The 27,657-nt window shown below is 47.1% G+C and overlaps 1 protein-coding gene and 1 long non-coding RNA gene across 2 annotated transcripts; one reads left to right on the top strand and one right to left on the bottom strand.

The window, feature by feature from the left end:
- Nucleotides 1-373: 373 nt before the first annotated feature.
- On the top strand, nt 374-12,570 carry DDX47 (DEAD-box helicase 47). Its single transcript, XM_044982652.1, has 12 exons — nt 374-522; nt 1,630-1,723; nt 3,305-3,493; nt 4,282-4,353; nt 4,938-5,056; nt 5,956-6,027; nt 6,510-6,626; nt 6,781-6,927; nt 7,224-7,361; nt 9,377-9,447; nt 9,684-9,813; nt 9,927-12,570. Exons 1-12 carry the CDS (start codon nt 400-402, stop codon nt 10,059-10,061), a joined length of 1,407 nt encoding a protein of 468 aa, XP_044838587.1. The 5' UTR covers nt 374-399; the 3' UTR covers nt 10,062-12,570.
- Nucleotides 1,349-26,526, bottom strand: LOC123345657. The gene is made up of 6 exons (XR_006572834.1): nt 26,456-26,526; nt 9,894-10,023; nt 9,262-9,544; nt 8,362-8,611; nt 5,006-5,091; nt 1,349-1,839 (listed from the first exon to the last, which is right to left on the bottom strand). It is a non-coding gene; the product is annotated as an uncharacterized LOC123345657 (long non-coding RNA).
- Nucleotides 26,527-27,657: the final 1,131 nt, after the last annotated feature.

The raw sequence follows: 27,657 nt of genomic DNA on the forward strand, positions 1-27,657 counted from the left end.
AGCGCCCCGCCCCGCCCCAGGGCCTGAACCCCGGCGGGAGCTCCCTGGAGCGCCCCCCGCACACAAACCCTCCCGCCGCGCGCACGCACCCAGCATGCGCCCAGGGTCCAGGGTCCAGGGTCCAGGGTCCCCTCCCGCCGCCGCCGCCGTATTATCATCACAGGCACCTCCCGAGAACCAGGAAGGAACGCGGCTCACGTGCCCCGCCCGCAGCGCAGCGCGCCCCGCCCCATTGCGCCCTGGGTTGCGTCCTCTGATTGGCTGGAGGCCCGCCGCGCTGGGACAACGAGTCGCACAATGCTCTGCGTCCGATTGGCCGGGCCTCGAGACAGACCCGTCCCCCGCCGCTATGAGACGGGATGTGACGTCACTGGAAAGCGATGCTTCTCGGGAAACCACATGTCCCGGCGCTCCCCGCGGTGGAGGTCAAAGGTGAAGCGCAAGATGGCGGCGGCGGCGGCGGACGCGGAGCATGGGCCGCTGGAGGAGACGGTGGAAGAGCAGCGGAGCTTCAAGGAGCTGGTGAGACAAGCGGAGAACGAGCCCCCCCCCGGCCCGGCGTCTCCTGTCCGTGTCCGCCCTGCTCTGGGCCCCGCGCGGTGTCCGGCCCCCGCCCCCGTCACACGCCGGCGCGCCCGGCTCCCTGAGGGGCACGCGGCGGGGGGGCGGGCGGTTAACCCGGGACTTGGGCACCTGGCTCGGTTCCCCGCTCTGCTAGCGGCTCCCTCGGTCTCCTTTGCCCGCCTGTGCAGTGGGAAGCACCGCGCGCCCCGCCGCGCCGCTGAAGACTGTGCGGGGCTCAGATACGGGGGTGGTGTCGGGGCCAAGCACCGTGGCGAGCGCTCCCGTTCCGCCTGCCTGGGACCTGAGGGTGATGCCACCCTGTGCCCTTCCCCGCCTGCTGAGCCTTGCTGCTTATTGCTTAATCTTTGAGAGTTGAAAGTAGATCTGGTGCCAGCACTTGCTGTGGGACCTGAACACGCAGCCCTCCAGGTGTGCTGTGCTGTGCTGGTACCATTTGCCTCTCTGCATCAGGGGTATCCTGGAAGGGAGGGGGGGGGGGTATTAACTGGCAAACTGTCCAGCTTTCATTTGGGGCCTCAGTTACTCTTGATATGAGAGCTTAAGAGATGCTATTAACATAAAATATGGCTATTAAAAAAATTAAAGTAGATGAAGATGCTATACCTGTCCTAGCCCTCTGCCCCCAGGTAATTTTTCTCTTTTAAAATCACTTTATTCTGTTCTTAAATGTCTTTCTCTGCCCTGTTTCTATATGAAAAAACCAGCCAAGTAACGGGGAAGACATGGGGAAATGCAACTGGTTGTATACAAAGTGCTGTGGAATGCATGAATTGGAAAAAAGAACCCCCCCCTCGTGATCTTAGTTATAGTGATATTAGCAGGTACTTGTAGTAATAGGGGGTAACATTTTCAGACAGATTTGACTTTTTTTTTTTTAAGTTGAGGGAATTCCTTAAAAGCGATCCCCACAGTTTGTGGGTGCAATATTGAGTGTCCATGGGTTGACTGGGAGGGACTTAACTGTGTCAGCTGCATTTGATTAGCTAGCTTGGTAGTTCTTGGCCATTTCTTGATGTTTGTCCCCTTTTTTTCTTTCACTCTCAGGGTGTAACAGATGTGCTGTGTGAAACTTGTGACCAGTTGGGATGGAAGACACCAACTAAAATTCAAGTTGAGGCTATTCCTGTGGCTCTCCAAGGTGAGCAAAGTCTGCTTTTCTGTTTCTGAGAACAGGTGTGGGAAGAAGGGTGTTGACTTCACATGGGTGAATCTGGTAGAGGTCTCTAATTCTTGAGGTGATTGAAGACCATGCTCCTGTGGAAAGTGAAGCACTAATGTTAACTCCAGTATCCTGTCCAGGTTCTAGTTCAGATCTGACAATTGGTCACCCTAAACCTCCCCTGCGATTTTAGATGGGTACAATATTCCTCACTGCCTGTATTGCTGTTTAGTTTTGAAGTGCACTATAAAGATATGGCATTGTGTAAACATGTTGTTTAATGGGGCTGGATGAAACATTCATAGCATATAATTCAACAAATTTTATTTTTCTTCTTTGTAAAATATTAGTGTATATCATGATCTTCTCAAAACTATTTTCCAGTTAATGCCAGTAAATAAATCTTGCTCTGTAGCAACTTCATTAACAGTTCATAGTGAATATTTGAAATTTCAGCTGTCTTGATTAGTCACATAGATGCTAGGTATGTAAATATTGTTTAAAAAAAAAGGTAATCAGTTAAATGATTAAAATTATATCGTTTAACAGATTAACCAAGGTCCCTCCAGCCAGCCTAGCACAGGCTGGGGTCACTCTGGCCAGCCTGGTGCAGGCTGGGGTTAACAGTTATGGTCAGTTAACCTTTTACATCCCTAATAGATGCATGGTAGACTTCTGCTCTCTGTCTGAAAGAAGGTGTATTTTAGCATCAGGTTTCCAGAGTGAATAATTGCTCATTCAAAATGGCTTTCTGGGAACATCCTGTAATTGCTGATTTCAGTTACGTTTTTACTAACATTCCTGTCACTAAACTCAGTCACTAGAATATTCATAAAGTGAACACTATTGGGATAGGAAGACAATTCAATAACATGTTTAGAAAAGTGAGTTATTTTTTCAGTGTTTGCTTGTTCTATTACTTATTGGCAGGTACATTTGAATGAAAGCCACATAGGTATTAGTACTTCTAAAATTAGTTACACTTTAGGAACTTTCCTGGTTGAAGTCAAGGATTGGGGTTATTTTAAGATGTGCCTGTGCCTCAGAACAGACCGTGGCTTGGCAAAAGCAAAGCTGGTACTGCTACTGGATCTGTCTGCAGCAAGGTTCCTAAGCCCTGAAACATGGCTAAAACTTTACCAGATTTCCTTATCAGTCACGAAGTGACAAAGATAATTTTTTTGGACATATTTAATCATATGAGGGCAATGGTGTATAAAATGGCTGGATTTAGTGAAATGTGAAGTGAGGGTTTGCGACCTGAAGTTCTAAGACAAACTATATGCTGCTTGGAACCTAGTGGGAAGATAAAAGGGACTGTGGGATTCAAGTTAACAGTTACATAGGAATAAAACCATGTTTAAATGCTGCAAAGATCTATGGAGGCTCCCTGTTCAGGTGCTGTGTCCTTGCACCTGTTGTTTTCTCACTCCTGTGAGTACTTGCTGGTACAGATCTCTCAAATCTCATTATGGGTTTCTCTTTTTTCTTATGATGCTGGGAGGGCATCTCTCTAGGCTCTAGTATAACAGGCTTTTGCCTCCACCTCTTCTCTTGTAGGCCGGGATATCATCGGGCTAGCAGAGACAGGCTCTGGAAAAACAGGGGCCTTTGCTTTGCCCATCCTGCAGACACTGCTGGAAACACCCCAACGCCTCTTTGCTCTTGTCCTCACCCCAACCCGAGAGCTCGCCTTCCAGATCTCAGAGCAGTTTGAAGCTCTTGGATCCTCCATTGGTGTCAAAAGTGGTGAGTAGCCTTCTAATGGGCCTCAGAATTGTACCGTTCAGATGTTACTGTGAGAAAATTTGAGGGAATAGGAGAAAGCTGTTAAACTGTAAGGAAGGGAGTAGAGAGTATGGAATGAGGGGAGATAGAGGAATAGAGCATGGGGTTGGGAAAGGATCATTGGTGAGGGGGTAGTATTTATGGTGGTGGCATATAACCTTTCAGTGTGAAAAAGAGCACGTAGCAGTCGTCTTCTCTGAGGTGTACATCCAGGCAGTGGACGTTTCCCAAGAGGGAAGTGGGGAGGATCACCCATAACCACTTGTTAAATTGTCCACCATAAATTTGAGTCACCACCCCAATGAACTGAATAGAGGAGTTCACACCTATCAGGCTTTCTTTGCAGACTCCCTGCAGCAGTTCCATATTCAAATTAATGTTTTAAGGTTTAGTTTGCAACCATAAGGGCTAGGAACTCCGAATGAATGCACAGATTTTGCAGCTAAACTTAGTAGCAAGGGGTGGATTTTGCAGCTAGCTTTGTGACTGTGGAAAACATAGGGCCATGACAGTAAATGAGCTGAGGACTTGAAATCTGGATTAGGATATCTGGGGGAAGACAGTTACTGGTCAGGGATGCCAAAATGTAGTTAAAGAGAATTCTTATTAAGACAAGTGGCTTTAAATTCCTATACATAAATTGTGGGTGGATTTGAGAGGGGACAGGAATAGGTAGATTGTTGATTATAGTGGTGGCTTGTACTGGTTCTGTTCCAGGGGGACTCACTCTGTCTCTTTTTTTCCCACAGCGGTTATTGTGGGTGGAATTGACATGATGTCACAGGCTCTGACCTTAGCCAAGAAGCCACATGTTATAATTGGTAAGAAATCAGCATGTAGAATGATGCTTGTAATAAGATCACAGGCCTCCTAAGGAATGTGAAATGGTGGTGTTGGTTGTCAGAAGTTCCTATATGTGTCTGGAGGGAGCAATGAGTGTAACCTCAGTATGTTCCTCTTGGCTTTGAAGAAGGGACAGTGGATGCAATGCAAGCTCATCTCAAAATGGTCCAGCCACATTGCCTTGGGACTGGTCTCCCATTTTCCCCCAAGAACTCAAGCACCATGGTCTAGAGCTCTTCTCAGGATGCCTCTGATCTGGCCCACTTTTTCCCTTAGAAAGCCTGGTCTGGTGGTCTCATTTTAAGACAGCTCTGGTACACGGGAGCTCTTCCATCCAGGGAAAATCAGTCTGCTTTGGCTTCTCACCAGTCATCTTCAGTTCCCAGCACAGCTCCGTACTGCTGTGACTGTCTTTACAATCTTAGGCAAAAGAAGCCAATTCTATAGCAGAGTCCCTCCCTCCTCACTTGCAGTGCCTCTTCCCTCCTCACGTGGACTGCATTCTGGGACATTTTTCCCATTACTGTCACCTTTACCTCTCTTTTTGATTGTCTGTTGGTAGCAACACCTGGCCGTCTGATTGACCATCTGGAGAACACAAAAGGTTTCAACTTGCGAGCTCTTAAGTACCTGGTTATGGATGAAGCTGACCGGATCCTCAACATGGATTTTGAGACAGAGGTGAGGCCTACGATACCCGCCGTAAAGGAAAAGTCCTATAGAATTTAACAGATGAAATCAGTACAGTCTTAAGGAAACTATTCTAAATGTCTATAAGACTTAATAGGACAGCGGTTCTCAAACTGTGGGTCAGGTCCCAAAGTGGTTCGCCACCCCATTTTAATGGGGTTGCCAAGGCTGGCATTAGACTTGCTGGGGCCTGGGGCTGAAGTCGAAGCCTGGGGAAGTGGGGTTCAGGTTAAAGGCTCCTTGCCCAGACTGATGCCCTTGGGCTTCAGCTTTGCCTTCCTGCCCCTTTGGGGTGGCAGGGCTTGGGCAGGCTCAGGCTTTGATCCCTCCCTCCTGGGGTTGTGTAGTAATTTTCGTTGTCAGAAGGGGGCCGCAGTGCTGTGAAGTTTGAGAAGCGCTGTAATAGAAAATGAAACGTTGCTGTAGCTTTATTAAACTATCCCACAAAACTTAATAGTAAATTATATGTAACTTTTAACGTCCCTTAGGATTCTCTCTTAAATTCTACACAGTGGTTTAAACACTTTAGAAATGAGCTAATCTCTGTTAAATTCTGTTGGATTCTTCCCTAAATGTTTGTGGTGGTGTTCCTCATTAGGTGCACATGCTGATGTACGTACTCCTGCAGATATACTGCCTGTTGACTTTGGGAGTCCATGGTGACTGTCTGGGTGTCTCAGCCCACAATGCAGCTTCATTTTATATGGTTCTTTTAAAAGAAGAGAGGGATGTATTGCAATGGCCACTCCTCCCATATCAGACAGATTAGCATATGGGCCTGTATTCATGTATTTTCTGCATCCTCTGCTTGGAACACTTAATTGAAGGGGTGCATGTCTTGACTTCTACGGTGCCTCAATAGCAGGTTTTGCCTCCTACCTCTTTTACAGGTGGATAAGATTCTAAAAGTGATTCCCCGAGACAGGAAGACATTCCTCTTTTCTGCCACCATGACCAAGAAGGTGAGAGCATAACTTTCCTCAGATCAGCCTGTGTGTTTTGAAAGTGGGGGAAGGGGTCATGGATTATCTGATAGATGTTTCTACACCCCTTTCCTCCTCCCTAAGGCTACATCTACACTATGAGTTAGGGATGTGATTCCCCTGCTTGTGTATGCATACTCGTGCTAGCTCTCATTGATATAAGAGTGGTATAAGAGTGGCATAGCCGTGGAAGCATGGGTGGTGAAGGCATGGCTTAGCCCGGCCGTGTACAAATTTGCCTGAAACTGGTGGGTACATGCTTGGCATTACCCAGCCATGCCTCCACAACCAGTGCTACCATGGCTACACTGCCATTCATGCTCACACTATCTTGAGCGCTAGCACCTGCACACAAGCAGGGGAATCATTCTCCTAGCTTGTAGTGTAGACCGAGCCTTAGAGCTGTGTTGCTGGAGGATTAGCGTCTTGCTAATACTGACTTATTTTGATTCCTCATTCAGGTGCAAAAGCTCCAGCGTGCTGCACTGAAGGACCCTGTTAAATGTGCTGTTTCCTCCAAATATCAGACAGTTGAAAAACTGCAGCAGCATTATATTTTCATCCCCTCCAGATTCAAGGTAATGACTCTCCTCTCTCCCCATCCTCAAAGCCATTCTTGCTCCTTCTTCATAGTTACACTCCTGCTCTTTCTGACCTTCTCTGGCTTATGGGTGAAGTTGTCCTTTGCTCTCATGTAGTCTGTACCACTGCTGTGTTTGTTGATCTTTGCAGGACAGTTACCTGGTTTATATCCTGAATGAACTGGCTGGGAACTCCTTCATGATATTCTGCAGTACCTGCAACAACACTCAAAGGACAGCTCTCCTGCTCCGCAACTTGGGTTTCACTGCCATACCCCTCCATGGACAGATGAGTCAGGTAGTAGCCTATTCCACTCCTTGCTGTGTAGGTGTATTTGAGATGAGGATGTGCCACTGTGTCATGACCATAACGTGTGTAGGGCTGGCTCCCTAGAGCTTAATTTAACATTAATGCAGCCACCAAATTCCAGTGTACCAGTATTGGGTGTTCCAGGTGAAAGCTTAATCTCCCAATCCTTCTGTATACAAAAGGATAACAATAGTTTAACAAGAATAGGATCAGTCCTTTGCTGTTTGATTCCTTAACTTTCGAGTTACAAACTTGTTTCTTTATTTTTCTTTCTACTGTCACAGAATAAGCGACTGGGATCCCTGAACAAGTTCAAGGCAAAGGCCCGTTCCATTCTGCTGGCTACAGATGTTGCAAGCAGAGGTCTGGACATTCCACATGTGGATGTGGTGATAAATTTTGATATTCCCACACATTCCAAGGTGAGATACTCATCTTGATAACCGGGGGTTCCTATCCCCTAATGCTTAAGATTGATCACCGAAGCTCAGTACAGAAGACTTTCTCTTCTTTCTCCTCTGCTGACTGGAGCTCTTAGCTCACTCTTCTAGATGAAGCTGTACCGTTTCTTTTCTATGGTGACATTTTTACTTGATCTTGCTTTTTGGGTAGATTGGTGTGTACTGCAGAACAGGGGCGTGATAACTAGGGATGCTTTCTCTTTGCGTGGGGGGAGGGCCAGGGGGATAAATTCCAGTTTCTGTTGCGTCATGCTAAAGGGAAAATATCCACTTTAATCTTGGGAAATAGTCCAATTTATGATGATTCCTGTTTCTGTATGTTGTGGACTTTTTTTTTGTTTTTTTTTAAAGTCAGTCAGTGTTAGGGTTTTTCTGTTCTGGGTTCATAACGATTTTCTTTGCAAGGGAGAAACTGATTAGACTAGAGTGCTGTGAAATTGGACAAATTTTTCAAACTGAAATAGACACTTCACTAAACCTGAAGAGTTGTTAAAATCTTAGGACATCTCTCTATGTAAGGCATAGCATTATCAGATGTGACTTTTTTCAAGTTGATGGCATCGCTTGTTAAGACTAATTTATAGCTCAATACCTGCTGTTAGGTAAACAATATTCAGTATTCTAGAAATTAAAACGGACTATTGTTTCCTGTAACACTTATGGTGTACTAGACTCTGCAAACAAATAAGAGGGACATAGTCCCTGTTCTTGAAGATCTTAAATTATGAAAAGACTATGGGTAGATTAGGAGTAATAAACCTACTAGGTCATCTAGTCCAGGATTTCTCAAAAGTGGACCACATCTTAATAGTTAGTTGTGAACACCTCCCCTTGCAATTCACTGTCTCAGACCTCTTCCCCTCTTATTTCTTGCAGTCATATAACAAGCCAATGGGAAGTATAGAAAAGTGGCTAAAGTATTTTTATCTGCCTTACTGTGGTTTAGGAAATGAAATCGTACCATACAACCAGCAAGTGCTCCTCAGATCAGTTGGGAGACTTCAGATCTAGTTCGTCTTGCCCACTCAAGGCTGCTTCCCACTGTATGTTCTCCAGAGCTTTTGTCTAGTATTAAATGACCCTTGCAATTGAACTTCCACGTCCCGTAGACTATTCCACAGTCCAATAGAGTGTACCCAAAAATGTCTTGATAGTTCACCTTATTTATATCATGGTTTAATTTTGTCCTGCAGATTTTGCAGTGCAGTTGACTGTCAGAAAAGGAAAAAATGAGGAGAGGCACTGTTATAGGCTTATACCATAAGAACATAGGAACATAAGAGAGGCCGTACCGGGTCAGACCAAAGGTCCATCTAGCCCAGTATCTGTCTACCGACAGTGGCCAATGCCAGGTGCCCCAGAGGGAGTGAACCTAACAGGCAATGATCAAGTGACCTCTCTCCTGCCATCCATCTCCATCCTCTGACGAACAGAGGCTAGGGACACCATTCTTACCCATCCTGGCTAATAGCCATTTATGGACTTAGCCACCATGAATTTATCCAGTTCCCTTTTAAACACTGTTATAGTCCTAGCCTTCACAACCTCCTCAGGTAAAGAGTTCCACAAGTTGACTGTGCGCTGCGTGAAGAAGAACTTCCTTGTATTTGTTTTAAACCTGCTGCCTATTAATTTCATTTGGTGACCCCTAGTTCTTGTATTATTTTCATAATTCAGAGATGGGTTAATGCCAGAGAACAAACTAGAAAGCTGCTTTCACCATCCCCTCAATTCTCAGGGAGCTATGCTACTCATACATGCTACTCCTTTGAGCATAAATCCTGACCATTGTTTCTCCCCTCCCTCATGGCTTCTGTTTTGTCCTAGGGAAATGAATAGTCCTCCCTGCGTAGCCATTTACCTGCTGCTTGTTGGAGCCTCAATATACTTGGGCACAAAGCGCATTTCCAGGGACTGTTTTCAGTTCAGTATTTGGCAGAGCACATCCTATTGCTGACTGAGATATTTGCTTTTAGGATTACATTCACCGTGTGGGGAGGACAGCTCGAGCTGGACGGTCTGGCAAATCCATCACCTTTGTCACTCAGTAAGTACCATCAGGGTGTGCCTGCCTCTTCCAGCCTGCTTCAAAGTAGGACACACCTGTCCTCCTGCTCCATGAGTAGGGAGCTTCTTTTTTTGCCCTGAGGAGCAGACAGAGTTCAGTGTGGTGAGCTCTGATAGGAGCTACATATGGCTGGCTGACTTGGGGTGGAGGCTGTGGCTAAAGAGAACCAAAGTATTCCTGGGAAGACTGATCTGTACAGGCTTTCATTTTTCCAGGTATGATGTGGAACTATTCCAGCGCATTGAGCACCTCATTGGCAAGAAGCTGCCTGTATTCCCCACACAGGAGGAGGAGGTCATGATGCTAACGGAGCGTGTGGCTGAAGCCCAGAGATTTGCTCGTATGGTACGTTTCACTTTGTCCCTTGCCTCTCTCCATTGCCCTGAATTTCTCTCTGAATGTGGAGAGCTCTAGCAATCGCTCACCTTGTATGGGGGGGTGGTTGTTTGTTTTTTCAGGAGTTGCGGGAGCAGGGAGAGAAAAAGAAGCGATCCCGGGATGAGGCCAATGATGACGATGACACAGAGGGAGCTACAGGTGTCAGGAACAAGGTGGCTGGTGGAAAAATGAAGAAAAGGAAAGCCCCCCGTTAGCCAGATACTTAAACTTCTGTCCCCTTTGAGTTTACATGGGCTGGGGCGGTACCTACCACAAAGTATTTCCATCAAACATGAAGCCTCCAGAACTACGCTTGTAAATGGCAGGCCAGTTGGAAAGAAATTTTCCATCATGTCTGCGTCTCCAGCACCGTCTTCAGTCATAGGGTGAACTGCACCCTGGTAGTATGCTAGAACCCGTCCTCCTACTGAGGGTTGGTATCTGTTCTAATGCTGGGCTGTAAGAAGGAGTCATCTCCTGCAGCTGGACTGTCCCCTTGACCTAGAAGCAACAGTCTCCTGGCAAAGCCTATTTTTATAGGGATTACATGGGGCATGTTGGCCTATGGACACTTTTTTTTCCCCTAATCATGCTGCAGCCTATCATCACTCACCATCCATACCTCAGCCAGTGCCTCTTTATAAGACAATTGGAAGGAAGAAGAAAACTGAGAAGCACCTTAAATTTTCCAGGGTATGCATATGATGCTCCAGGATAGGATTCTCGCCTTAAACAGAGACACTCAAGCTGGGGCAAAAACTCCAAATATATTGTGCTCAACCACAAATCTTTTTACCTTTCTGTGTATTCTAACTTATTGTGCCACTTCTGCTAACTTTCAAAGTTCCTTTTTAAGGGGTTTCCCTCCCCTGTAGGTCACCATCTTCTCCACCCACACCCTTACTGTGACGTCAACTCAGCATATGCTGTCACCATGCTTTCTGTGGCAGCTGTCTGATGTCCCAGACATTGCAGTGACTTCATATAGTCTACTCCTGCTGAAGGACAAATGCCAAGAAAATAGAGAGGCATGGGCAGACAGATGTACATGGCTTTCTATGCTCTTGTAGTAGTACCTGAGAGCTAACACTAGGGGGCAGTTTTACACAGTCAAGCAGCAAAGCCCTTTATGCTGGAAGAACAGTAATTGATTATCAGATGTTCTATTTTTGGCTCTTCCTCTTTATCCCAATAGTGCTTCCTTTGTGTATTGCTTCTGAGCTTAGTAGAATATAAGAAGCAAGAGAACCTCTTTGTAAAAAGTGGAAGAAAGAATTCAACTTCCTTTTCAATACACCAGCTGTCTGGTTCTAATTCCCACAGGTAGTAAACCAGTGCTAATATGAGCTGAAAGGGTGCTCTTCAGTTACTTTCTAAAACAACATGCCACCTCCTCAGGCAACTGAATAATTCTGCTGTCTGGGTGGTTTACAAAGTGTCTGTTAGAGCTGGTCAGAAACAAGAATTTCCCTTCCCCGAGAAATGCAGATATTTGGAGGAGGGGGTTCTGAATGGGAAGGAAAAACCAAAATTTTGAAATTTAAAAATTTCTGAAATACTGATTCAGGGCTAGTTTGTAAATGTTAAAACGTTAAATATTAAATACAATTTGTAAGTCAGGAATAGTTAAGGTTAAAGTGTTTATCAAAAGCAAGTGTTCTAACTTCCTTGTGAAAGTTCATCAAGATCAAACACATTCCTGCAAAATTTCAGTTTACAATGTACAGTTTAAATAACGTTTTCCAACAATACTGTTGACGAGCTCTATTGCCTATAATACAAACATATGCCTAAGGTGATGGTCATCTGATGCAAAATATTTATCATTAACCTTGATTGCCTTACCAGGTATTTATCCTAGTCATTTGCAATAGCAACTTACTGATACCAAACATCCAAGCAGCTTCAAATGGATGTGTACCACCAAATTCTTGAGTCCATTCCCTCCCAAAAGAGTAGAATGCTGTCACTTGGTTGAAGCCTGTGGAAGGGTGACAGCTTGTAACTCATCAGGGCTAGGCACAAGAGCGTTGTTATTGTAAAGGAGTGTTTCACACTTTTTTCAATGGGACTTCAAGCACTTGTTTCTGTCTCAGGAGCAGCTCACAATACTGGACTTTGATCTTATGTACAAATGTACCTAAAACTATCAAGTACTTATTTAAAGACTTTCTGGTGCTCAGATACTACAGTGATACAGTTAATCTTCACAGCACCTCTGTGAGGTAGGGAATTGCTGTTATCCCCATTGAAGCACAGACTAAGGGCTTGTCTACAGGAATAATTAGCCTGCAGGAAGCTGGATGTGGTTCTACCCCCCCATCAGTCTGCTATAGTCTCTTTGTGGGTACCCTGCTGGCATGTAACAGCTCCTTACAGCGCTTTGATCTCGTAGTTCTTTTTGAGAAAGCACATTAACAAGCATCTGCTAGGTGCAAAAGAACAGTCACCCAGCTTGCTGCCATCCAGTTGTTTTTGGTGACAGACCCAGAGTGGTGATTTCCACCAAGTTTCATAGGAAGTGTGTGGTGGAACAGGGAAACCAACCCATACTAGTACTGTAACCACTAGGTGCTCCTTCCCTTTTAAAAACTTTAAACCAGTGGTTCTCAACCCATGGGCTGCATGCAGCCTAGTTAGCACACAGCAGTGTGCTAAAAAACAATTCAAAATTTGCTGCTCCAGCCTGGCAGGGCCAACTGGGGGAGACAGTGGCAGGCAGCCCTGCTGGAGTGCTCCTGCCGGCAGTGGGTCTGAGTGCTGCAGTGGGTCTTGGGGGTGGGGGGGAAGAGAGCTCTGGGCATTGAGGGGGTATGGGGTGCTGGTCAGCATAGGTGAGGGAACTATGGGAGTGGGATGTGCTGGTGCACCCCCAGGTTTTACATGGGTCTCCACTCCTGGCCTTGCACCAGGGTCCTTGGTGTCCGGCAGGGCTTGGGTCCTGTGCCCAGTGTAACAGGGCTCTGCTCCTGGCCCTGCTCTATGGATGAGTCTCTGGGCAAGGGGGTCTGTGGGGGGTTGTAGCAGGGGGGCGCTGTGGTTCTCAACCTGCGGCCCATGGTAACACATTGCTACACAATGATAAATAGGTTGAGAACTGCTTTAACTTTATTTCTCCCTAAGCCCTACACAGTTAAACTAATGGTAAGAGACCTTGGCTTTACAGCTGGAGGGATAGATTTTAAAAAAAAAAAAAAACAGCTTTTTAAAAGCTACCCTATATGTGTTATGTAAAGTGTTTTTTGGGCTCATTAGTGAGCTGCCAAGCTAGTAGCTTTATCACTCATGACTAGCCTAGTCAGCTCTGCCAAACTCGTGCTGATTAGCACGTTTGTTGCATAATTGTCTTATTGTCCATTCTAAATATTAGTTGATATGTGGTATGAGAAGGCAATGAGAGTCTCTGTATCTTCTGGCCATTAACAATAGTACTCTCTCTGCCCTGGCAAAAATGTTGTTTTCATGGTTCTGTATTCCCAGGTGTGAGACATTCCCAGTGCTCCATTCCTCCTGCCACTTCCTTACAGCAATAATGTTTAAAACACTGCTTCCCGCTGCTGGAGATTCCAGACTAGTCACAGGGGCGGGGGCAAAAGAATTAGTGGTGGTGGTGGGCAAGAGTTATATGACCCTAAATCCACTGTTTACCCAACTGAAATTGTCCTTAAAATCTACATTCTCCCCCTGTGTCTGCAGTGATCTCTAACACAACTGCCTGTAGGATCCAATAGCAGCTCACAGGCGCAAAGGCTGTGAAAGCATCTCAGTCCCCCAGCGCTACTAAGTGATGCCCCCGTCCCACCCACCCTGAGCAGCATGTAGCTTTCCAGTGAGTAAGGGAAGTAAAACTGAAAATAAACACACACAATAAAGAGAAGGGGGAATGAAAAAGAGGAGGAAATGGGAGGGAGAGCCTGTTTATCCACCAATGAATAAGGGAGCTTTTAACAAAAAGACTGGGAATTGCTCTCCTAAGGTGTTCCATAACTAAGAGTGTGAGTTCCACCTTGGCTTAGGGCTTGGCTACACTTACAAGTTGCAGCGCTGGTGGAGGCTTTCCAGCGCTGCAATTACACCCCGTCCACACTTGCAGGGCACAACCAGCGCTGCAACTCCCTGGTTGCAGCGCTGGCTGAAAACCCATCCCGGTTGGGGTATAAGGAGTGCAGCGCTGGTGATCCAGCGCTGCTCAGCAGGTGTGGACACTCACCAGTGCTTTAATTGTCCTCCAGGGAATAAGAAATTATCCCAGAATTCCTGTTCAGCCACTCTGCTCATCAGTTTGCACTCTACTGCTCTTGCCTCAGGTGACCCGCCCTTTAAATGCCCCGGGAATTTTAAAAATCTCCTTCCTGTTTGCTGCAGCCAGGTGTGTGTGGAGTGCAATCAGTTAATCTTTCCAGGTGACCATGCCTCCACGCGGCAAACGAGCCCCAGCATGGAGCACTGGCGAATTGCAGGATCTCATTAGTGTTTGGGGGGAGGAAGCTGTGCAGTCCCAGCTGCGCTCCAGCCGTAGGAATTACGATATCTTTGAGCAGGTATCAAGGTCCATGCTAGATAGGGGCCATGATCGGGACGCACTACAATGCAGGGTGAAAGTTAAAGAGCTGCGGAGTGCCTATTACAAAGCCCGCGAGGGGAATCGCCGATCCGGAGCTGCCCCCACGACCTGCCGTTTTTACAGGGAGATGGACGCGATACTTGGGGGTGACCCCACTGCCAATCCCAGGACAACGATGGACACTTCTGAGCAGGCTGGGGGACAGGAGGAGGCGGAGGCAGAGGCGGCGAGGGGGGGAGGAAAACGCGAGTGAAGCTACTGGGATGGGGGAAGACACCCCAGATTTCCAGGAGGCATGCAGCCAGGAGCTCTTCTCAAGCCAGGAGGAAAGTACCCAATCGCAGCAGCCAGCAGTTGCAGAAGGACAAGCAGAGGAGCGGGTTACCGGTAAGCGGCTTTTATTTTCTGGGTGGAAATGTTTCTGGAGAGGAAGGGGGGTTATGGCTGCATGCATGCCAGCCTAGATGTGGAATAGCCCATTGATGTGGTCTATCACGTCGCGGTAATCGGCCTCGGTAATCTACTCAAAAGTTTCAGCCAGAGCGTGGGCAATGTGCCTTCGCAGGTTTATAGGGAGAGCCACTGTGTTCCTTGTCCCAGTCACGCTGACGCGTCCGCGCCACTGTGCCGCGAGGGGTGGGGGGACCATTTCTGAACACAGGCAAGCCGCATAGGGGCCAGGGCGGAATCCACATTGCTGTAAAAGAGCCTCCCGCTGTTCCCTAGTGACTCGCAGCAGGGAGACATCTTCCAGGATTAACTCCTGTGAAAAATGTTGGGAGACTCTTTAGTGAAGAGATGGGGAGATAGTGAAGATCACCCCTGCAGCTGCATCTTCACTCAACCCCTCTATCACTCCAGATTACCCGAAGCAAGCACCCCTCTATCACTCAAGCCCCACTTCTCCCTCTATAAGCACCCCTCACTCACCATTTCGTGGCTTCTGTTGTGTTGTGTGTGGTAAAAGAATGCTAAAGTGAGAACTCCCTTAGTGTAACTATTAATGTCTGGAGATAGTGAATACAATGCTGCCCCTGTTAAATGTTGTCATTTCTGGGTTTCTACAGTGACCTTGACTACTGGACTGAGCAGATGTTCCACAGCACAGAGGCTGCACAATTTGAGAAAAAATCCCCGAAAGAGCAAAGAGGACATGCTGAAAACTGTTCTTCATCACTCTGCTAGAGAGAGTAAAGAATTGAAGGAGTGGAGAGAAAAGGAAAGCAAGATCCGCCAGAGGGAAAGCAGGAACCGGCAGAGAAATGCAGTGGCCAAAAGGAAAAGCACAGAGCAGCTTCTAAGCATCCTGTCGCGCCAAGCGGACTCTATCGAGTCACTCGTTGCCATGCAAGCAGAGCACTACCGTGCTACTCCCCCACCCCCCCCCGTCCCAAAGCTTTTTGCCTTGTGCCCCAATGTCAGCTCAAACCACCTTTCCCCAGCATTCAGGTTCTTACCACCACCAGCTGCCTCCAACACCTGTACGTTCACCAACCAGCCCTGATACCTACCACCCTTACCCTCTGCACTCAACCCCCATCACCATGCAGTATATGCACCCTGAAGTGCAGGATTCATTAAACAGCACTCCAGACAGGACATATGCAAACTTGTGACTGTACAGTTCACCAACCCACACCCCTGCCCTCTTGTGTTCATGAAATGTTGTGTGTCTGTCTGTCAAGGAAGTTTTTTTCTTTTCAATAAAACAATTCTTGGCTTTGAAAACAGTCTTTATTATAGCAGATAGTGAAAGATACCTTAGCCCAGTAAAGAAAGAGGCACTGCAAATCATTTTAGGGATAATAGAATAACAGTGTAAACATTGCATCTGAAGAAGTGGGTATTCACCCACGAAAGCTCATGCTGCAAAACGTCTGTTAGTCTATAAGGTGCCACAGGATTCTTTGCTGCTTCTAGTGTAAACAGTGCAATTCACTCCCATGCAAGGCAGCAAACATTACTGTTGGCTTTCAGCCTCAAATTCTTCCCTCAAGGCATCCCTAATCCTTGTAGCCCTGTGCTGGGCCTCTCTATTAGCCCTGCTCTCTGGCTGTGCATATTCAGCCTCCAGGACTTGAACCTCGGTGGTCCATGCCTGACTGAATGTTTCACCCTTCCCTTCACAAATATTATGGAGGGTACAGCAAGCGCATATAACCACGGGGATGCTGCTTTCCCCCAAGTCTAGCTTCCCATACAGACATCTCCAGCGAGCTTTTAAACGGCCAAAAGCACACTCCACAGTCATTCGGCACCGGCTCAGCCTGTAGTTGAACCGATCCTTGCTCCTGTCAAGCTTCCCTGTATAGGGTTTCATGAGCCAAGGCAGTAACGGGTAAGCGGGGTCTCCAAGGATCACAATGGGCATTTCGACGTCCCCTACTGTGATCTTCCTGTCTGGGAAAAAAGTCCCTGCCTGCATCTTCCTGAACAGGCCACTGTTCCGAAAGATGCGTGCATCATGCACCTTTCTAGGCCAGCCTGTGTAAATGTCAATGAAACGCCCGCAGTGATCCACAAGCGCCTGGAGAACCATAGAGAAATACCCCTTACGATTAACGTACTCTGATGCCAGGTGGGGGGGGGGGACAGAATAGGAATATGCGTCCCATCTATCGCCCCTCCACAGTTAGGGAAACCCATTTGTGCAAAGCCATCCACAATGTCCTGCACGCTCCCCAGAGTCACGGTCTTTCTTAGCAGGATGCGATTAATTGCCTTGCAAACTTGCATCAAAACGATTCCAACGGTCGACTTTCCCACTCCAAACTGGTTCCCGACCGACCGGTAGCTGTCTGGAGTTGCCAGCTTCCAGATTGCAATAGCCACCCGCTTTTCCACCGTCATGGCAGCTCTCAATCTTGTGTCCTTGCGCCGCAGAGTGGGGGCGAGCTCAGCACACAGTCCCATGAAAGTGGCTTTTCTCATACGAAAGTTCTGCAGCCACTGCTCGTCATCCCAGACTTCCATGACGATGTGATCCCACCAGTCAGTGCTTGTTTCCCGAGCCCAAAAGCGGCGTTCAACGGTGCTGAGCATTTCCATGAATGCCACAAGCACTTTAGTGTCACACGCGGCAGGAGAATCGATATCGATATCATCGTCAGACTCCTCACTGTCACTTTGGAGCTGAAGGAATAGCTCGACTGCCAAACGTGTTGTGCTGGCGACACTCATCAGCACAGTCCTCAGCAGCTCGGGCTCCATTTGCCACAGAAATCGCGATTCACACAGAGAGTAAAACAGAAAGACACTCACAATGGCGCCAAACGTTGCCGGAAAGAGTGAATGCTGGGATGTGAAGCACACAGGAAGCGGAATGACCCGCACACTTCCTTCCCCTTCCCACAATACTCAGCGCCAAAATGGGACGAGGTGCTCTGTGGGATAGCTGCCCACAATGCACCTCTCAATACAGCGCTGGAAAGTGCTGCAAGTGTCTCCACACTGCAGCGCTGGTAGCTGTCAGTGTGGCCACACTCCAGCGCTGGCCCTACACAGCTGCATGACCAGCGCTGTAACTCCCAGCGCTGCAACTTGTAAGTGTAGCCAAGCCCTTAGGATCTCACAAGCGAAGCAGGGTTGGCCCTGCTGGTCGGTATGTGACGGTGTCTATACAGCAATTAAGCACCTGTGATAGGAGCTTGTCAGCTGACTCAGGCTCATGGGAATCGGGCTGCAGGTCTGTAAAATTGCAGTGTAGATGTTGGGGCATGGGCTGGAGCCCAGGCTATGGGATCCTCTCCCCTCACGGGGTCCCAAAGCCCAGGTGACAGCCCTAGTCTGAACGTCTGCACCACAATTTTACAGCCTTGGAGCCTCATCCCTGTGCCCCTGAGTCAGCTGACATAGGCCAGCTGGGGTGTTTAATAGCTGTGTAGATATACCCTCAAAGGCCGCCAAGGAAAATCTTTATATAGCTGAGAGTGGTGTCGGTGACTCAGTGTGTGGCAAGCTTTTGTCTGAGCAGGGCCACCCAGAGGATTCAGGGGGCCTGGGGCAAAGCAATTTTGGGGGCCCCTTCTATAGTATTGCAACTTTTTTTTTATGGAATACTATATTCTCATGGGGGCCCCTGCGGGGCTTGGGGCAAATTGCCCCACTTGCTTCCCCCCCCCCCCCCGGCAGCCCTGTGTCCGAGTCAGTACTGAACAAGCATTGCCGTATGATTTAAGGGGTACTATGCTGTTGGAGTAGGGGGCTGCCTTTTGATAAAACTTAAACCACAACTCAAGGAGCACCGTGGGGTAAAAGGTGAGCCAGAACACAAGCCTCTTCCTTCCAGTGGACATTGGCTCCTGTTCCACAGTGGAGGATTGTGAATCTCAGATTCTGTCTTGCATGTGCACTAGGGATCCAAGATCATCTGTTTCCTAGAAACTTAATTATAGGGAGAATGTGAGAAGAGGAACGCTCAAATTCCAAAGAAAGCGAAACCACTCCTTGTGAAGGAATACAGGGCGTTCCTCATGAGAGAGGAGTGGTCCTGAGAGGTATTGACGTCCTTTCCTCCTCTCCCCCCCCCCCCCCGGGCTGGAATGACAAGAGCTATAAAATTCCTAGCACTAGAAAACCAAAGTGCTTTCCCCACCCACATTCCTGCCTGTGCCTCACCTACTCAAGCGATGTGTGTTAATTTCAGCTAAAAATATCACAATATGTTTGAATACCAGGAAAGAGTTTCTTGGTATGATTGTGCCAAGAGCGGGTGCTTACGTAACCGAAACGAGGGAGTGGGGAAGCGTAGGGTCCTAATACTCATTCCGTCCCGGAGGGTAGAGTGCTAATCTCACCCAGGCTATTAGCAACGCCTGCATCTGACATCACAGGATATGAGCAGGAGACACCTTTCTGCGGGGAGGGTAGCTTACGTCAGCCTAACCATGGAAATGTCAACACTTAAATTTCACTCCCACCCGTGGGCAGTGAGTATAATAGGCCACGGGAGGTTCTGCCTCCGGCATGGCCGCCAGACCCCCGGTTGCAGGGTTTGGCGGCAAAGTTTTTGCTCTTATTATGCCCCATGCAGATTCTAGGATGGCTGAGGAGGCACATGCTGCTTTGGCAGCCGCCCCAGAACCTGCATGGGGCATATCAAAAGTATCTTCTACAGACGCTTTTCCCCTGGGTGGTGGGTGGGTTGAGTCCAGGGAGGGGAGGCACAGCGCAGCTTCGGCCAGCCCAGCCAGGGCTCCTCCAGGCTTGCGGGGAGGCTCGGGGCTTCGGCCTGTCTGGCTGGGGCTGCTCTGCTCAGGGGAGGGGAAGGCTCAGGGGCTCCTCTAACCCAAGAGGGGGATGCTCCGGGCTGCAGCTGGACCGGGGCTCCTCTGGGCAAGGGGGGGTTTGTGGCTCTGGCCACGGGGGTGGGGGGGAAGCACAGGGGGTCTCGGGACTCCAACTGTGGGGATGGTGTGGGCAGAAGGGGCGGAGCTGGGGGCTAGCCTCTGCAGAGGGGGGCTCCACCCGATGCCCATGCTCCCACCGATGTCACTGCCCTGCTACGCCAATTTAACTCCACCTCTATGAGTGGCGTAGAGTCAAAGTCAATATCATTAGGTTGATGCAGTGTCAGTGTAGATACTGCGTTGCTTATGTCGACTGTTGTTAGCTTTCAGGAGGCTCACACTGACAGGACAATCAATACAAGCGCTTCTGGTGAGGACGTGCACCACTGACACAAGGAGCAAAGTGTAGACACACACACAAGCAATGTAATTACTGTGGCAGCTCTATGGTGATGTAAATTAGGTTGACTTAATTTTGTAGTGTAGACGTGCTCTCAGTCCTTGGCAGAGATTGCTAATAAGACGGTCATGAAGTACTAATTTTGAGACGGCATTAGACTCCAGCAACTTATTTCAGTTATGTTGTAAATTGTTCATTGTGATCCTTGATCTCATTCCCTCCAAGCTTGGTCTACAGTAGCCTGAATTTGGGGGCATTCGGGGTTAAAATTCAGATGAGGAATATGGCTCGAGGCATTGTAGGGCACTGGGATGTATTTGACAATGGGTGTATTGTTGTAAGGGGATGGGGGCTGAAGATGATCAGGAAATGGATTGTACTGGTTTGTAATTTAAAGTTATGACAGGCTGCCCAGTGCCCTTTTTATGTATAATTTGAAATACTTTTCCCTTGGGGGGTCTCTATACCTGTTACTAGCTGGGAGTCCTTGTCTTAACAAGTAAAGGGAGCCTTTCCAACACCCTGCTGTTAATGGAAGGAGGCAACCTAGAAAGATTAGACCAAGGAGCCGAGTTGTCTCCTTTTGCTAGAGTCTAGGATCAACTGACCAGAGGGGTTGGAACTTGAGTTGCCTCGGCCATATCCCTGGACTATACAGGGTGAACCTGTGACCCATCACAGAAACAGGGTATGCAGTGCTGTGAAACAGGTACCCCCTTCATAACCAATGGCCTAAATAATTTAGGAGCTAAACCTGGCAATTTTCTACCAGCACCACTAGCGGGTGATGTACGTGAGCATTTGGAAGAGGCCCAACTCTGGAGGGAGCTCCCAGAATAACAAATGATTTGGAGTCTGGAGGGACTAATTTATGAAGTGAGACTGAAATAACTAACCAACCATTTAGTTATTTAGCCAGTAAGCCAAATATCTATATCATATTGTAACTGCTTACAAGTATTTTGAAGGGTGTAAGCACCAAGAAAGAAATGGGTATCGGTCAAGGTTTGAGCTCAGTGACTTGCACAACAGAAATATGTGCAAACATTTGTTCCAAGAGGATTTTTGGCTTTTCTGTAGCTGTACTTTGACTACTTTCTGCAAACATTTGAGTGAGTGACTAATTCTTGCAAACATTGTGCAGAGCAAAAATCTCATGTGTGCACACATAAACCTGGCACCAAATTCCATACAAAACCACAAGTGTGTGTTTGGCCATTTTGAAATCAGACTTTCCCTTGTGTTGAAAAACTTATCAGCAGAAATTACCACCAGATGAGTTTAGGTGGCTAGCCACACTCCAAGAGTAGCAAATCATTTAAGACTGATCGTTTGCAAGCAACCCGTAGGCTGAATCATGTCCCTAGAATGGGTTTGCATGTGCATGGGGGAAAGGCAATGTATTTTTGTGCTCTCTACATAAAAGTGAAACATAGGGTTTAAATAAGTAGTAGATCAAAGCCTTCTAGAAGTTCTTTTCCAAGCAGACTCCGTCCCTTCCTTCCACCACTTCCCTTCACCTCTTACATTGGACATTGTTTTAGGGGCACAACCCGTCCCATACGCTCCCTCCTTCCCTCCCCCTCCCAAAAATCCTTCAGTAGGTTTTCTCCAACAACTCCTTTCAGGCAGTGTAAGTAGTGATGGCTGGGTTTACCTTGTTCTTTTGCGGGGGTGTGGAGAGGGGTCTCCACTTCCACCTTGTCCAGAGAACCTAGCTTTCTAGAAGGGCTTTAAATTGGGTAACCAATAAGATTGTTAGGAGCTTGGCTCTGAACAGAGGAAGTGAGCTCCCACACATCAGGCTTTGGCTTTCTGAGCCTTCCTTCCCTGGGGCAATGGAAGAATAATGCACAGGAGGAACCTGGGCTACTTAGCAAGCCTTTAAGAAAGCAATTGGAGGAATGTTATGTTACACCAGAGAAGAATGATCATTGGGGTGTCCCAATCAGTGGTATAGACAGACATTGCATGAGGCCTGGGGGGAAGGTTAGCCCAGTGGTTTGCGCATTGGCCTGCTAAACCCAGGATTGTGAGTTCAATTCCTGAGGGGGCCATTTGGGGACTGGTCCTGCTTTGAGCAGGGGGTTGGACTAGATGATCTCCTGCAGTCCCTTCCAACCCTGATATTCTATGACTGTGAGTGATAGAAGATTTACTGTTGTTACTGTATATAGTTCATTTCACAAAAGGAACAATAACCATTTAGTTGCAATAGGTTATTGCTCAGACTCCTTCCTGCATAGGTGTTTTCCTTCTATGATATGTGCACATAATGTTTACTTCTGTTGTTCATAAATCTTTTTATAGAGTCTACAGATTTAAACATTGGAAATGGTACCAACCCTGTTTTTTACTCTGTAACTTTGTCATATGAATGACAGGGAGTTAATAACAGTAGGATTGCACGTACACTGATCTGCCCTCACTAACACTACTGTATAAATATAACATGAGAGGAAACAGGGAGGTAACTAATCTACCCAAGGAAGAGGACATAAAAGCTGCTTTACTGGTTGAGAGCAATGGTCCATCTAGCCCAGTATCCTGTCTCTGACAGTAGCCAGTACCAGAGCGTATACAGAACAGGACAGCTTTGAAGTGACCGTCCCCTGGCTTCTGGCAGCCAGAGGTTCAGAGTTGTCCTGAGCATGGCGTTGCATCCCTGACCAGCATGGCTAATTCTTTATGAACTTATCCAGTTCTTTTTTTAACCCAATTATACTTCTGGCCATCAAAACATCCCGTGGCAATGAGTCCCACATGTTAACTGTGCATTGTGTGAAAAAGTATTTCCCCTTGTTTGTATTAAACCCGATGACTATTCATTTCATTGTGTGACCTCTGTTTTTTGTATTGTGGAAAAGGGTACATAACAATTCTCTGTTCATGTATGCAGTGGTGGTGTAGCCATGTTGGTCCCAGTATATTAGAAAGACAAGATGAGTGAAGCAATATATTTTATTGGACCGACACCTGTTGCTGGGGCCTGGTCTACAGTACATGGTTAGGTTGATGCAAGCAACTTACGTCGTCACTTACATTTGCCCCACTATGCTGACTTAATAACACCACCTCCCCAAGCAGCATAGAGTCAGGGTCGATGTAATCAGGCCAATGCAGTTTCAGTGTAACAACTGCCAAAGTTACTTGTCTTGACTGTTGTTGGCCTCCAGGAGCTGTCCCACAATGCCTTACACTGACCACTGTGGTTACCATTGTGAACCCTGCTGCCCAGGAGTCAGATAAACAGGATGGTGCCCCTGCCCCTTCCCCTTCCCCTTTAATTCCCTATGAATTTTTGAAATTCCTTTTCCTGGTTGCCCATCTTGGTGAGCACATCTAGCAACTCTTCATTGTTGAGTGTAACTGCCAAGGTGACCATGCAGGCTACATGCGCCAAAGTGCCCCCCCCCCATAGCTCCTGCCTCCCCAGGCCCACAGGCCTTGAGCGCAGCCCAGACCCTCGGGGATGGGGGGGTTGCGGGGAGCAGGTGCTCGGGCTGCATAGGGCACCATAATTGGTAGGGACGGCCCTGCCAAGGACCCCAAGTCCCAGGCCCCTGCTGTGAATAGCGAGGAGGAGGAGGAGATGCATGAAGAAAAGGAGGAGTCTGGGGGAAAGGTGACTGGGAGATCCAGCTGCGCAGTGAGCAACAAGATGTTTATGACTCCACCAGAGTCCAGCCTGTCCTGACAGTCGAGCCCGGGCGAGCCTGGTGCAGGGGAAGGAATCTCTGGTAAATGTGCTGTTTACTTTGAAATTACAGGGATGGCCCATCCAAAGCGGCAGGACACATCTTGCGATTTGCTAATTTTTATTGTGCATCTGAAGAAGTGGGTTTTTTACCCAGGAAAGCTTATGCCCAAATAAATCTGTTAGTCTTTAAGGTGCCACCGGACTCCATGTTGTTTTATTAGTATAAGTAGTTAACACATATTTCAAGGTATCATTCAAGGTGAAGTGACCTGTTAACACTTCTCCAGTCATAAGGTTGGGAGGGAAGGCTGAGGATGGAAGTTAAGTGGGTTACGGATTGTTGTAGTGAGACATAAATCCAGTGTCTCTGTTCAATCCATGATTTTAGTACCTAGCAAAGTTATGAATTTAAGTTCCCAGGCTTGTCTTTTGAAGGTTTTGTGCAGGTTTCCTTTGAGTATGAGGAATTGTGTGGTTAGATGCAGAGTGTTTGCATTGTGAAAAGTGTACATACACAGGTGATATGGTGTTTTTGTGTTTTATCATTACTACAATCACTATGGTCTTGGATGGACTCACAGAGAAAAATGATCATCTGCAAATGTTGCCACTTCACTATTTACTCCCTTTTCCAGATCGTGGATATGTTGAACAGCACAAGTCCCAATACAGATCTGCTCTTTACTTCTCTCCATTGTGAAAACTGACCATTTATTCTTACTCTATTTCCTGTCTTTTAACCAGTTACTGATCCATCCATCCATCCATCCTTCCCTCTTATCCCATGACTACTGAGTTTGCTTAAGGGCCTTTGGTGAGAAATCTTGTCAAAGGCTTTCTAACAATCCAGATAACTTACAGTAACTTAGAATGGTGGGATGGTGGTGTGAAAGTAGACTGAATTATATTGTAAAAATAAGAATGGATTAAAGAAATGTTGTATGTACCTTTAAGCAGAAATAAGAAATGTTGAAATACAGGTGCCAGGAAAAGAAACATTAGGCATAAACAATGGTGCTAATGGCGAAACATTAACAGAAGATCGGTAATAGTAAGGAAATCAGATATGCATGCCTAGCCCAGGTAAACTTATCTGATTCTGATTCCTTTGTTATCTTGTTAAGTTCTCACCCTTTTATCTGTATAAATAAGATAGTTTGTGTCTTGCATGGTGCTCACATTATCTGGATGTTATTAGCAGAGCGCTGTGCTAATAAAACAGAGTGGTCTGACAAACTGTGAGTCCTGAGTCTAACTTTGACAGTGGTAATGTGAAATAACTTAAATCAATGCCAGTGAACACCATAATCACTTGTTACCAACCCTTGGGTTAGGTCTGCACATGAAAGTTATATCGGCATAGCTATGCTGGTCAGCGATGTGAAAAAAGCCACATTCTAGCTGCATCTAGACCAGGGTTATATTGCTGGAAGAATGCTTCGACATAGGCCAGGTCTACATGAAAAATGTACATTGGTATAACTACATCGCTCGTGGGGGGGGGGGGGATATCCACATCAATGAGGAACGTAGTTTTACTGACCTAACTTGGGCTTCTCCCATCAACATAGCTACCGTCTCTCACAGAGGTCAATTAACTACACCACCAGGAAGCTCTTCACTAAAATAGCTACAGCCATGCAGCTGAAAATAAGCAAGGAGCTTATAATTTAAGAGACAAGAAATGGGACAATAGTTCAGGAAAGACTTTCCAACAGCTACTGACAAGGAGAAGTTCTAGCGAATAAATAGCAGTGTCTGTGAGATGGGGTCCTGCCTATCAAACTCACCTATACACTTCACTGAATAGTCATCACCAGGGGTTAAGGAGGACCCTTCATCTTTAATAGAATATCAGGGCTGGAAGGGACTTCAGGAGGTCACCTAGTCTAATCCCCAGATAGATTTTTGCTACAGATCCCAAAATGCCCCCCTTAAGCATTGAATTCACAACCCTGCATTTAATAGGCCAATGCTCAAACCACTGAGCTATCCCTCCTAACCTGAGGCAAAATTGGAACTGGTAATGGAAAAATGAGAGACTCTGTCTCCCATTGCTAGCCCTCCTGTTTTCAGTGTAACAGGCTCGGGACCAGCCACCCATGTTGCTAAACCCCATGTCATCTTTGCATCCTGAGTCTATCTGTGATGAAAACAAAAGTAATGTTGAGCCTCAAAACAAACGCTGCACAAGCCAGAGAACATTGTGTGAGATTCTACTCCCTGCCACAATTAAGGCTTGATTCAACCCCCACTGAACTCAGTGGGAGTCCTTCCATTGACTCCACTGGCCACATTGGATTGGGCATAGTCAGTAACAATAGATCCCCTAATGACATTTTCTGCTCCCACATACTGGAGGGTCTCAGGGCCTGTTCAGGGTAGTTCTCCACAACTTTACCTCACCTCAGGGTACCATTCAGAGAGAGGCACCTCCAGGATCCCCTATGGCCTATGCTGCCCAGAATGGAATGACAATGGGTGAGGGCAGGGGAGGAACGACAACTGCCTATGCTATCACTTGTGACAAGTGACTCTCTTGGGGAGGGGGTGAATCGCTAATAAGTAGCTGCAGTATCCACTCTTCCCCACACACCTGCCCTAAGGTCTTCTCAAAGTACTGACTTGTTTTAAAACGTCAACGAGCCTTCTCTTACCTGCATGATTGCAGGTAGCATATACCTTCAGTGCACAACTAAAATCTCATGCACTTGGTGTTGTGTATTTGGTTGTCATGGTTTTGTTGCTATGGCAACTGAGTTAGATTATTATGGGTTAGCTCAACCGGTTTCAACCGGCTGAGGAGCTCTCTGTATATATGTAAATAAAATGGAGGTTTTGGTTAGCTGCCTGCTCTCTGGCCTCAAGTGATTGTTTCCTACACCGGCTGCCCCAAGGATATAACACTGGCGACGAGGGTGGGATTCCGGTGCTGCTCCAGTAACAGAAGGAAGTAGAAGTTAAGGTAAAGACCAAACAAAGAAAAAAAGCTGCTTGTTTGCACTGACTGTGAAAGGGAAACTAAAAATCATGGCTACTCTGACCAGGCCCCTGGAGCCTTTTGATGAGAATACCGAGCAGTGGCATGTGTATACTGAGCGTTTTGAGCTTTTTGGTATTGCAAATGACATTACAGAAGCGAAGAAGGTGCCAATATTCTTAACTGTTGTAGGGGCTAAAACCTACTCTCTGCTACGCAGCTTACTACACCCTGTTAAGCCTGAGACTAAATCTTACAGTGACATTGTGGAAATCCTGGGGTCTCATTTCTCCCCAAAACCACTGGTAATTGCTGAAAGATATAGGTTCCACAAAAGAGACCAAAAGGAAGATGAAACAGTTGTACAATTTGTAGCCATTTTAAAAAAGCTAGCAGAACACTGTGAATTTAAAGAAATGTTACATGATGCCCTGCGTGACAGGTTAGTGTGTGGCCTGTACAGTGAAGCTATACGGAAGCGCCTACTGACAGAGGCTCAGCTTACCTTACAGAAGGCTGTTGATATTGCTGTCTCCATGGAACTGGCTACAAGGGAGGCACAATACATCGGTGCACCCCCTAGGGTGCAAAAAGTGTCACAAGAACCGACCCACAAAACTGTGCAGAGTCAAGAATGTTACCGCTGTGGTAAGCCGGGTCACCAGGCATCAGAATGCTGGTGTAAGGACCTGGTGTGTCGACACTGTGGCAAAAAGGGACACATTGAGTGTGCCTGTAAACAAAAGAAAAAGAGGCCTGTGGTCTGGCCGACAAAAAGAGGAACCCTGCATACCCTAGAGCAGACCCAGGATGATCAAGGTGACACCTCATCGCAAGAGGAAGTGCCACTGCATGTTTTGTCTTTGGCAATGGGCTCAC

Source organism: Mauremys mutica, chromosome 1, assembly GCF_020497125.1.
Source record: "Mauremys mutica isolate MM-2020 ecotype Southern chromosome 1, ASM2049712v1, whole genome shotgun sequence".
NCBI lineage: Eukaryota > Metazoa > Chordata > Testudines > Geoemydidae > Mauremys > Mauremys mutica.